This window comes from Alnus glutinosa, chromosome 11, assembly GCF_958979055.1.
Source record: "Alnus glutinosa chromosome 11, dhAlnGlut1.1, whole genome shotgun sequence".
NCBI lineage: Eukaryota > Viridiplantae > Streptophyta > Magnoliopsida > Fagales > Betulaceae > Alnus > Alnus glutinosa.
In genome coordinates this window covers 18,920,075-18,932,372 of record NC_084896.1, presented here as the reverse complement: position 1 = coordinate 18,932,372, position 12,298 = coordinate 18,920,075, and the positions used below count along the sequence as shown (strand labels likewise).

Genomic DNA, 12,298 nt, shown 5'->3' with positions numbered 1-12,298 from the left:
AAGTTCTTGTCATCATAACTTAGAGGCTAAAAGAAGAGCGACAAGTTATTATTGTTTGGTTGAGACACCTACGTAGCAATAATAACGACACTACAAGGAAAAAAAAACAAACACATGCACACACACTAGTTCACGTCGTTTGTCGTAGGTCGCGTACCCTCGGGCTGAGAAAATTTTTTGACCCCCCCTTTTCTTTGAAAGGAAACAACGTCTACTAATTTATGTCGTTTAAATTTAAACGACTTGAATCAAAATAAATAATTTTTAAGGAAATTGTTGCTGATATTTTCTCAGCAACCAAACAGCAAACAATATCCCAATATAAGCGCTAAAAACTATGACTTAAGGAAAATTCACACAAATGGCATGATTAATCTCTAAAAACATGATAACTTTTTTTCGATAAATTGAAAATAGGATAATCAAGTAGAAGCCAAAAACCTGTTAATGCTAGAGATCATAGAGCTTGATAAAAGCCTAGACCTAGACTAGCAGCAAGCGAGAGAGAGAGAGAGAGAGAGAGAGAGAGAGAGAGAGAGAGAGAGAGAGAGAGAGAGAGAGAGAGAGAGAGAGAGAGAGAATAAAAAAAGAAACAAAGCAAAAGAAAAAAAGAAAAAGAAAAAACCAAAACCTAGATCCCACATTTCCCACTCAAACTTTTGTACCAATAACAACCTGGATTTTCTTTTTTTCTCAGCAAACAAACGAGAGACAACATGCCACGCGTCTGCGAGTGTGATCCACTTGCTAGAGTGCTTGAGATGCACACGCCTACCTGTTGGAGGCTGATCGGAGCGAGAAAGGCGGCAACGGGAAGCTGGAAGGCTGGAGAAGATAGTGGACAAGCACGTTGGAGGGCGATACTGACGAAAAAAGATAGATCAATTTCAGAAAAAAACCAGATCTAAAAACCAATCTGGAGGTTCAATCATGGCGTCATCGAGCACCCTTCTATGGATCGTGGTGGTAGACTAGTTGATGAAATGATGCTGCTCAAGTACCCGAGCCACCAACACATGGTGGAGTGGTACTTGTTCTCAGGTCCAATCAAACCAGAATCGAAGCCTTTGGGTTTGGAAGGTGAGACATTTTTGGGAGAGAGAGGAGGTCGTGAGAGAAAGAAAAGGCGAGATTTTTTCTGAGCAGAGAAGATGAAGAGCTAGGGAAATGGGGACGTGTTAAGAGTATTCCTAGCAGCCTCACCAAAATAACTATAAAGCTGTTTTGGTGAGACAATTTGGTGAAAACACACAAAAAGACACTCCAGTAACCTCACTACTATAACCAAAAAGCTTTGGTGAGTGAACAATACTCACCAAATGATTAAAATATCATTAAATTCGTTTTCTCTCTCCCTTTTAATATTTTTCTTTCGTTTCTCTCCCACACTACCCATTCTCTTCAGTCCTCTCCTTTGTAATGGTGATTGCTGAGTAATGGCTTGATGAGAAAATTGATATATATTTTTAAATCTTACGGTTTTTTAGGTCTTAGGTTGTTTTAGCTAGCAGTGTGGCTTTTTCCTATGTTTTCTTAGCATCTAAATAGAAATGTTCTGAAATTCTAATATGATCGTACATTCTCGTATTCATAAATATGACCATTAGAGCATCTGTATCAAGCTCTCCAAAATTTTCTTCAAATTTAACCCAAACAATTTACATTTTTGATTTTATCTCCCATTTTTGAAAAACTTTCTATAGCAAACTCTTTAAATACTTCTCTATTTTGATTATATATTGTTTTTATTAGTTTTAACGCCAACCAATTTAACTGTATGAACATCAAATTTTCAACCAGAAACAATCCCACCACAATCGGCTACCCACAGAACCAAAATCTCAAAATTACACCATCAAACACTACAATTTCACTAGAATCGGCCATCAACAGAGAACTCAAGCTCTCACTAGAATTGGCCAAGCCAATTGAAACCCACAATTTCAAACCCTAAACCAACTTTTTTTTTTTAAATGAATCGAAACTCTAAATCAATTGAAAACAATTTATGAAACTCACATTTGGGAAGGGAAATTCAGGGTCAAATTTGGTTGCTTCTCGCCTATTTCATCGGTGAAGTTAAGGTTTTTGAGGTTGGGATTTTCGTCGTTGTCGACGATGTCACCGATTGCGTTGTCGACATCAATCCTCGTCGATTGCATTGTCGGCGACGTACTAGGCCTACCAAAAACACAAGCCTTCCCTCTACTACAATCTCTAACCTAAACTTCTCGAATTCCATAATCAGTCGCAGCTGGGTAATCCCCAAAGAAGCTATTCCTCTGATAGAATTTATGTTCAAAGTGTTTGCTACCACGTTAGCCTTTTCTAGGTGACAATTGATCTAGTAGTTGTAGTCCTTGATCAATTCTAGTCATCTCCCCTGTTGCATGTTCAATTCCTTATGAGTGAAAAAGTATTTGAGGCTCTTATGACCGTATAAATCTCACACCTTTCTCCATACAAATAGTGTCTCCAGATCTTGAGAGCAAAAACAACTGCTAGCTCCAGATCATGTGCTGGATAATTCTGCACATAGATTTTTTTTTTATTTTTTTATTTTTTTAAAGTAAGAAATCAATCTCATTAAAAGCGTAAGGCGCCCCTTAGTACACTTGGAGTATACAAAAAAAAAATACCTAAATAGAAAGAGAAAAGCAAGCAAGAAAGTCATCAAAAACTAAACGACAAATGGTGCACATAAGCCGCGGTCCAAATGTACAACGTATGGTAAAACGAGGATAAAATTTCCTTCGAAGTACTTTCCAAATCCTCAAAGCTCTTATTATTCATTTCCCTCCATAAAAACCAAAAGAGGCAAATATGCGTCATTTTCCACACCACAACACTCATTGGCCTTCTAGGGGACCACCAAGAATCAAGCAAGTCGATAACCAGTCTTGGCATAACCTAAGACATCCTGAAACGACTGAAGAGAGTACTCTACAAAGCAGAAGCCATGTTGCAATGAAGAAGAAGATGATTCATGGACTCCCCATCAATTTATCATAATAACATGCCACTTCCTGACATTATCCAAGTTAAGGATCTTGCCAAGTACCACTGACCACATAAAAAAGGGTCTCCCTTGAAGGAGTAAAAGAAGGATTTGACCTTGAACAAACATATTTTAGAGGAGACCCACCACATCTTGTCTTTGCTACCTCTATGCACTATATAAGTGAATGCAACGCCTGGAGAAAGGAAGCAAAAACGTCAACCTCTCAATCATGAGCCTCCCTAGTAAAGTTCACGTTCCAGTGGATGGAACCACCCAAAAGCTCTAAATTATCTGCAACAGAGTCATCCTTCACACGAGCAATACCAAATAAGGCTGGAAAAGCTATCTTAAGAGCCATCTCCCCACACCAAAAATCAAGCCTAAAGCTAATCTTGGTTCCTTCCCTTACAACAAATCTATTAAAGCTTGAGAAAGAATCTTAACCTTTTCTGATGTTCTTCCAAACACCCACCCCAAAGGCTCTTACTGGCTCAAGATAGCACCACCCGACCCATAAGCTGCCCTATTTCAAATCCACCACTACCCTCCACCCCGCATCATTCTCAATCCCACAACCATTGACCTAGCAGAGCGCAATTGAATACCCTCAAAGTTTTGATCCCCAACCCTTCCTCAGAGATCAGAGTGCAAACCTTGACCTAGCTAACCAGGTGATTTTTAAATTCTTTGCCTAACCCTCCCCATAAAAAGTCTCTTTGGAGCTTCTCAGTTCAATTGGCCACGCTAACAGGACTGGGGAAGAGAGATAAGTCCTTAGGTAGATTGGAAAGGGTGCTATTGATAAGGGTAACCTTGTCGCCTTTAGACAAATACAATCTTTTCCAACTGGCCAACCAGCGCTTCATCTTTTCCACAATGTCATCCCAAATACAATTATTCTTGAAACACACCCCTAGCGGCATACCAAGATACTTTAGAGGCAAAGAGGAAGTCTTGCAGTTGAAGATGTCAGCCAACTTAGCCACATTATCCACATTGCCCACAAGAACCAAAACTGATTTGGCCAAGTTAACCTTTAAGCCATATACAGCATCAATGTAGAGAAAGTAAACCTAATCCTAGTAGTAATAGTAAATTTAATCCTAGTAACAATAGTAAACCTCATCCTAAAATAGGAAAAGATTATAAATCAAACAAATAAAAAATATTTATTTATTTATATTTTTTTTAGTGGGGACCGCATGTCCTGCATCATTTTTTCAGCTTTATTCAGTATTTGCTTGTGTGAAGGACACCTCTGTTGTGGATAATTTGGAATTTTTTTGCGGTTCCAACCAGTGGAACATGAGCTTTACTAGGGAAGCTCACGATTAGGAGGTGAATGTTTTTACTTCCTTTCTCTAGGCGTTGCATTTAGTTAAAGTGAGAAGAGGTAGCGAAGACTAGGTGGTGGGTCTCCTCCAAAAAATGTTTGTTCAACGTCAAGTCCTTCTTTTACACCTTGGCTTGCTCTTGGGGTAGTCGTTTTCCTTGGAAAAGTGTTTGACACACTCAAGCTTCTTCAAGGTCGGCCTTTTTTGCATGGTCAGCGGCTCTTGGCAAGATCTTCACCCTGGACAATTTTGGGAAGCGGCATGTTATCATTATAAATAGATGCGATATGTGTAAGAAGATTGGGGAGTTCATGAATCATCTTCTTCTTCACTACGACATGACTTTAGCTTTGTGGAGTACTCTTTTCAGTCGTTTTGGGATGTCTTGTGTAATTCCCAGACGGGTTATCAACTTGCTTGCTTGGTGGTGGTCCTCTGGAAGGTCAAGGAGTGATGCGGTGTGGAAAATGGAGCTTATTTTCCTCTTTTGGTGTTTATAGAAAAAATGAACAATAGAAGCTTTGAGGATTTTGAAAGTATCTTGAAGGAGATTTTATCCTCGTTTTATCTTACGTTGTATCTTTGGACTACACACAGCTTATGTGCACTCTTTGTCGTTTAGTTTTGATGACTTTCTTGCTAGCTTTTCTTGTTCTAATTAGGTGTTTCCTTTGTACACTTCCCAATGTAATAAGGAGTGCCTTACGCTTTTAATGAGATTGGTTTCTTACTTAAGAAATAAAAATAAGTAAATAAACAAAATGTTTTAGGGTTTAATAAAATGGAGAGTTGTCCCAAGCCTCCTAAAAGGGAGGGAAATAATTTGTTGTCAAAAGCCTAAGTTGAAAAGGCCTTAGTGGAGTCTACTTATACTATGCCCTTGTTTCTCTAGAGGAAAATGGGGACAAAAGTGAGTTGCCTCTTATCATGGATACAAAAGTGAGTTTCTCAGGTCAATCTTCATTCGGTATTCATGGGATTCCTCCCTACTGTGATCCTTACGTCTGGATTGCTCTCCATAAGCGTCCCGATAGCCGGCGCCTTCATAGACGTTCCCCATCTGGCTAAAGTCACCGTGCTCATAGCCTCTGAATCCTGCGACGCCACGACCGGTGCCCCTACGTAATCCATCCCTTCGCTCAACCCCAACGTCCCATCTTAACACTATTTTAGCAAAGTCTTCATCATCACTAAGATCATCATAGGCCAGTAGTTGGTTTATGAGTGCAGGTAGTTGGTGAGGAATTGGCCTCACTCGAATCCCATCTTCATCATGGGCATTATTGTCCCTGTGATTACGATTAGGACCTACGTGCATGCACTCCTTCATCTCCCGCATCTTGCACATCTCATGTTGCATCATTTGCTGGATCTACTGGAGCTCTTGGACTTCGACTCTCCAAGGAGCCTCTCTGTCACGAACAAAGTTGTTAAGGGGATTGTCACCGTAGCACTGATTGGTCATGACTAGGATAAAGCCCGCTTTGATACCAACTGACCTAGCGGAAGACTAAGGTAACTAACCAAAGAGCAGCGTCTTTGATTCTGCAAGGAGAAGCGTTTTCATCTTCAATCCAAAAAGATAAAACAAGCCCGTAGGCTAAAAGAAAGATAAAACTCCACAGAGTATTTGAGAGAGAATTCTCTGATTTGATAATAATTCAATGGCTTAGTTTTACATAATAAGCAAGCCTATTTATAGAAGAGAAATACTTGTAGAGAAAGTAAACCTAATCCTAGTAGTAATAGTAAACATATTCCTAGTAGCAATAGTAAACCTAATCCTAAAAAGGAAAAGATTATAAAATTAATAAATAAAAACTATTTATTTTTATTTTTTTTAGTGGGGACCGCATGCATGTCTTTCATCACTTTACCAATTGCACGGTACTATTATTTTTTTCCAAAGATTGATCTTCGAAGTGGGTATCCTCAAATTCAAATGAGACGCGAGGATGAGTAAAATACCACTTTCAAGACTAGTGATGGGGTTTACGAGTGGATGATGATACCATGCATTCAAACTTTTTAATGGTTCTGTTACTTTTATGTGCCCTATGAATCATCTCCTTAAACATTTTATTCGGTTATTTTTTATTGTTCACTTTGATGATATCTAGATGTACAGCAAGCAGATAGATCAACACTTGCTGCATTTTTGGCAAATTTTTGAGAAGCTTCAAGAGAACAAAAGTTTTATCATACAAACTTGAAGATGTGAAACTTTCGCACAACTAGTCTAGTGTTCTTGGGTTTTGGGATCTCTAGTGAGGGAATTAAGATGGATTCAAGAAAGGTGGAAGCAATCACAAGTCGGCCTGTTCCAAAATCTATTCATAATATCCAAAGTTCTCGTGAGTTAGTTTCTTTTTTATTGTTGTTTTATCTGAATTTTCAGCACTATTAATGCAACTATATCTAATTGCTGAAAAGAAAGAGTTTTCAAGTGAATCGAAGAAGCTCAAAAAAGTTTTGAAGGTCTTAAGAAAAGAAGGGTGAGTGAGGCTCCAGTTCTTGCTTTCCCAATTTTTGTTGTTTTTGAAGTAGATTGTGATGCTTCTAATAATTTGATCGAGTCTTATCGATGCTGTCCATAGTCAAGAAGGTAAGCCCATTGCCTAGCTTATTTAGTAAAAAATTGAATGATTCTTGTAAGCAATATTCTACATGTATGGGAACGGTTTTTAATTAGCAAACTACTAAAGATAGAGTAAAGCTATAAGGAGTCCTCCCAAAATTGATGTTAACTTTGAAAATCACCATTGGATCAAAATTTAATAGTAATTTATTACATATCTAATGATGATTTTAAAAGCTACATTAATTTTGGGATGACTCAAACAGGACATGGGTCTTCCTTTTAGTATTACTCCTAAAAATATAATTATAGTTTCACAGTTTTTAGAAACATTTTGATCAGCCGCGCGTTGCTAAAAGCTGTACGTGATATGTTTTTGTGGTGTTTGAACTCATATGTATGGGACTCGGTCATGATCAGGCGGTCTACATGAATAGAAATTAATGCATGTTATACTCTATTTAATAGTTTATCAGTACTTCAAGAGAATCACACCATTCTATATATATACTTTAGTTCGATCACGACTTATAAAATATGGGATCAACCTTAACGTACACGACGTCACAAAGCAAAGTGTTGGCAGTTAGTCTGACAAATGCAGCTTGATTCCACTTCAGTTAGTGCACGGGCGTTCAACTAGAATAGAAGGATGTTTTTTTGTTCTTAATTAAGATATCCTAGTGGTGATTCCATTCAATTAGAGTAGGATTTTCCTATAGTACATGATATGCATCATAGACAATACAAGGAAAAGCAATACTAGTCGAAGCAGTAAACAATTTAGCGCGGAGATGGATTAGCTTTTCTGCTCTGGGAGACTAGTGAATATGCTATCCGGACAACCAAATAAGCAAGCTCATGAAATAAATTTCTCTCCCAAACAAAACAGTACAATTCTAAACAACTAACTTATAAATTCTTAATTTTGCAAGTATTATATTAATTTGGACTACTTCACAATGTGATAGCTAGTACTCATTTGTTGTACATTTTACTCATGTACGTTATTGGTGGTTCATCCTGATTCATAATTAAGTGGAATGATGTGGTTCTTTCTTCTCAATCAAGTTAACAATCTCAACTAGAACTTAGTTTCTCCATACATTCACAAAGCAAGTCGATCTAAAGGTGCTATTTTGTTAGTATAATAGCATTACTATTATATCAAGTTGATATGAACATGTAGATATGACTATACAATATTATATATATATATATATATATATATATAGGACTGAGGATATCAACAAGACAACACGGTTTGTGGCTTCATGATAACAAGTTCATCATGTCATTCATGTGCTTTGCACTTCTACATTAACTGTTTTAATCCCAAAATATATTCCTAAATTAGTGCACCGTGTCATTCATTTGGGTACGTACGTACACGCTATATTTTATGAAGACATCCTTATATAAATGCTGTCACCATATCAAAAGGTGGACAATAAAAGCGGATTCAATTAGGAAGAAGAGCAAACACACAAAGATGGTTAGGAATGAAAGGAAACGTTGATTACAGTGAATAGTCAAATAGGTTACATTAAACCCTTCAAGGTGTCATTAACTTCTCTTTAGTACATTTTTTAATTCAGCCGCTCTTTAGGTTTGTTCAGTCTTGTTGTTTGATTTGGATCTTTGTTTTGACCTTTTGGCTCTCTTTCTCTCTCTCGCTCTCAAGAAATGATAAAACCATTGGAAAATGCATGAATAAAACGATAGGTATTAAGGTATATATATATATATATAGAAAAAATGTGTTTGTGTAAGTAGAAAGATGCGAGTGAAAGAGAGAAACCTTGAGCTGGCGTAGTCAAAGAGCTTTCCGGTGGAAGAAAAGACTATGAGAGCTAATTCAGAGTCGCAGAGAGTTGAGAGCTCCAAAGCCTTCTTAAACAGCCCCCTCCTCCTCTTGGAGAAAGTCACCTGCCTTGCCGTCGTGCTCTCGATCTTTTTTATCTGGATTTTCCTCCTCGTCATTTTTGCTCCAAAAAATAATCCGACGGCCCCTTTACATCAAACCAACCAAATTCTCAGTCCGAAATCAAAACTATACTTTTTACTACAAAAGAGGAATAATTATCCTTCACAAGTGTTTTCGATCAAAGAATCAGATCAAACCAGTATCTCAGAGCTAGAGAGCAAATTCAAACTCCTATGCATGAAAGATATAGAAAGGGAGAACCTAATTTAATGTGAATCATGTAGAAAATCAGAACATCAGAAAAAAAGAATTAAAAAAAAAAAAAAAAGAAGGAAAAGAAAAGAATTCGCCTTTACACAAAATTAAAGTGCGAGAGTAATTAAACCAGTTTTTTCACAAAGAGAAAGAGTACATATAACTTAATATAGAGAGGATAATAGATAGAAGAAAGATGTTTTAAGAAAAATGAAGAATCAAACTGCACTTGCTCTCTCAACAAAAGAAGGAAAAATAAGATAAAATATAACCTATCCTTCCAACAACAATCAATTAATTTAGCAGATATTCCACCAGTCTTCTAGCGATTAAGCATTCTTTGATTGGGAGAGAGAGAGAGAGAGAGAGAGAGAGAGAGAAACTGGTATGCAGAGAAAGAATAGAGGAAAAAAGGAAAGGTGGGTTTTGCTTTAAACAGGATAAAGAGCCGCACTTTCCAAATTTAGGCAAGAATCTCAAAAACCAACCCTAGTTTTCAGAATCACTGCCGGAGTGAAGAAGGAAGTGAATACAACGAACCCTACCAATCCAAGTGGTGGTCGGAGATATAGGGAATGGCCTGAATTTCTAGCTTCACTGGCTATTTTTTTTTCTTGTCGTTTGTAGGGCTTGTTGACATCTCTCCCACAGAACCAGACACTAGGCCACCAATGGCATTCTGCCACCCTAAGTTTTCTAAGATAGGGAGAGAGAAAGAGAATGACTGAGATAGACATAATATAAAACCTTTTTTTTTTTTTTTGGGAGAAAATCCTAAATAAAGAAAGAAAGATCAGGGTTCCTTTTTTGGCCACGCCGAGGGCATATCTGCAATTTTACAACATTGAATATGAGTTGGTGATAAATTGGGAACGGAACTTAATGGGCAATGGGCATTTGTGTATCTGCAATCTTAATAAAGTGCATGATTTTTATTGGTTATTTTATATGGGTGAGGTTTGCTTTCCGTACACGCCAGGCTGCATCAGTGGACAGAAATTATGACATGTTTGTACCCTGGTACCTGTCATGTCCCCCACAACCCACCATTCACGATTTTTCTTTTTTCTTTTTCCTTAAATATACATGAGAAAGAGGAAAGGGAAAGAAGCAATTAAGGCCAAAACTATTGGGAGCCACCCTTGACTTGGGTCACAACATGAGCTAAAGTGTTTGTTTTCTTCCCTATTTTGGGAGCTTCCCAAACTGAAGTGATATCCTGCATTATTGGAGTAATTTGTCAATCTGAAATAAGAGAGGAATTGCTGATAGCCATAAAGACAATATCAAAAGTCCCCTTCCAAAATAAGAGGAAAATTGCCATAAGAACAGCGAAGGAGGGAAAGGGGGGCCGGTAGGGCCATGCCCCCCTCCTCCTCCCCCCCCCCCCCCCCCCCCTATAACTCTTAAGAAGAAAAAATGAAGGTAAAAAAAATAAGGTTTTTTTTTTTTTTTTTTTTTCCTATTGATCCCTAGTAAGAAATTGTTTTGGCTCTTTGGCCCTTTCTCATTTATCATCTCTTCAACTGGTTTAATCTCATTTGGAACGTTAGCTTTATTGTCAAAACTTTTTCTTTTAATATTTCATGGGTTGCATATATTTTGTTTAAAGTAAATGAAAGAGGTTTAGTAAAGCAGTGCATTGGAAGAAGACAGGTGATGACTCGAGGAGTCACACACTTGGCAAAGCTCAATTTCTTAAGGATGTGTGACAAAGATAACGTAATATGGGGTTTACAAAAGTCTAGATGATATGCGTTTTATTTGTTTTGTGTTGCGTTTAGCAGAATGTGTTTTGTGTAGAATATAATATGTTTTGTATAACAGTTAGTGGGCTACTGTGTTAGTTAGAGTAAACTGTTCTAACAAAATGAGCAAGGAAATATTAGTTTCAAGAGCTATGTCATCCAAGTTGCGAGAACGCCGAGAAGCACACAATTCATCCAACTAAAATTTTTTAATTTCAATAAAGAAACTGAAACATTTTTATTTTTTTTCATTTTCTGAATCTTTGGACAGCGGTTTTCCTTACCTTTTTTTTTTTTTTAAAAAAAAAAAAAAAAAAAAAAAAAAAAAAAAAAAAACTTTCTTTTCAATTTTGCTTATTAATTTTTAATTTGAAGGAAATAATAAAAATATAAAAACTAGATTATATTTAATTTACTTAAAATTTGGCTTTATATATATATATTAACCCCTACTTCAACAAATATATATATAGCCCCTCCAATTAAATTGTCTGACTCCATCCTGCATAAGAAGTCACTAATTTTGATGCAAGTAGAGCGACTTTTGCTTCACCTACATTTACTTCCGTGGAACTGGTGATTCTTTCTGTGCAAACAGTCAATATCTCTCATTTATCATTTCTAATGACAACCAGTATAACAGAGAAGGACTTTCTTTTTCCACAGGGGTCGAGTTCTCACAAGCTAACTCATGAGAGTTAACAGTTACTTAATCTGCTTAATAAAAGAAGAGATGTCCACTTGGTAAGAATTATACACAACCTAGTTTCTAGTGAACCAGATCATGTCCATGACAATAATGGCAAATATTTGAAAATTGTGAGTTTTTTTTTTTTTTTTTTTTTTTGGATGGAGAGATATTTTGAAGGATTAATGATAAACTTTATCCAATTACTAATTGGGAAATTCTCAAAAGCATGAATGTTGAGAGGCCAATTAGATTGTCTCAAAATGATTCTAATAATATATGTAATATCACGTTCTAAACTAGAATTGAGAACACCTTAACAAGGGTGAAGAGATAAATAAGAGACAACAGTTAAGGTTGAAATTAGGAAAATGGGTCTGAAAAATACTTTGTGAAAAATCAATCTAAGATCATTCTAACTGTAGGGAAATACTGTTCAAACGATATACCATGTGGGTTCAATTAGGAAAGCATATCATTCAGACGATGTAAAATAACCGTTTGAATGGTTAGGATACCGTTTTGGCAGTGTTGACCGTTCCAACACTGTTCATAAAATGTCATTCTAATGATATATATCATTCGTGGAGTGCTCAAGTATCGTTCTAATGGTACCAAACAAAATGCAAAAAAAAAAAAAAAAAAAAAAAAAAAAAAAAAAAAAAAAAAACCTAGAGTTTTAAGTGCTAAACTAGGATTTACACCTTAAAAACCCAACTAACGATAGGATATTTCGCAGATAAATGAGTAAAAGCTTAATTTTGGAG

General features: G+C 36.6%; 1 protein-coding gene across 3 annotated transcripts in view; it reads right to left on the bottom strand.

Annotated features, from left to right (window-relative positions):
- The window catches only part of LOC133882062 (MADS-box protein JOINTLESS-like), a 154,115-nt gene extending 144,354 nt beyond the window's left edge, over positions 1–9,761 (bottom strand). The window contains exons 1-2 of one of the 3 annotated variants that reach the window (XM_062321163.1): positions 9,641–9,761; positions 8,715–8,925 (exon numbers count right to left, since the gene is read on the bottom strand). In XM_062321163.1, the coding sequence (XP_062177147.1) occupies positions 8,715–8,896 (182 nt within the window). In that variant the 5' untranslated portion in view covers positions 8,897–8,925; positions 9,641–9,761. Of the gene's footprint in view, positions 1–8,714; positions 8,926–9,367; positions 9,559–9,583 lie in introns of those variants that run through there. The other 2 variants (XM_062321164.1, XM_062321166.1) reach the window with 2 other exon arrangements.
- Between the last annotated feature and the right edge of the window lie 2,537 nt (positions 9,762–12,298).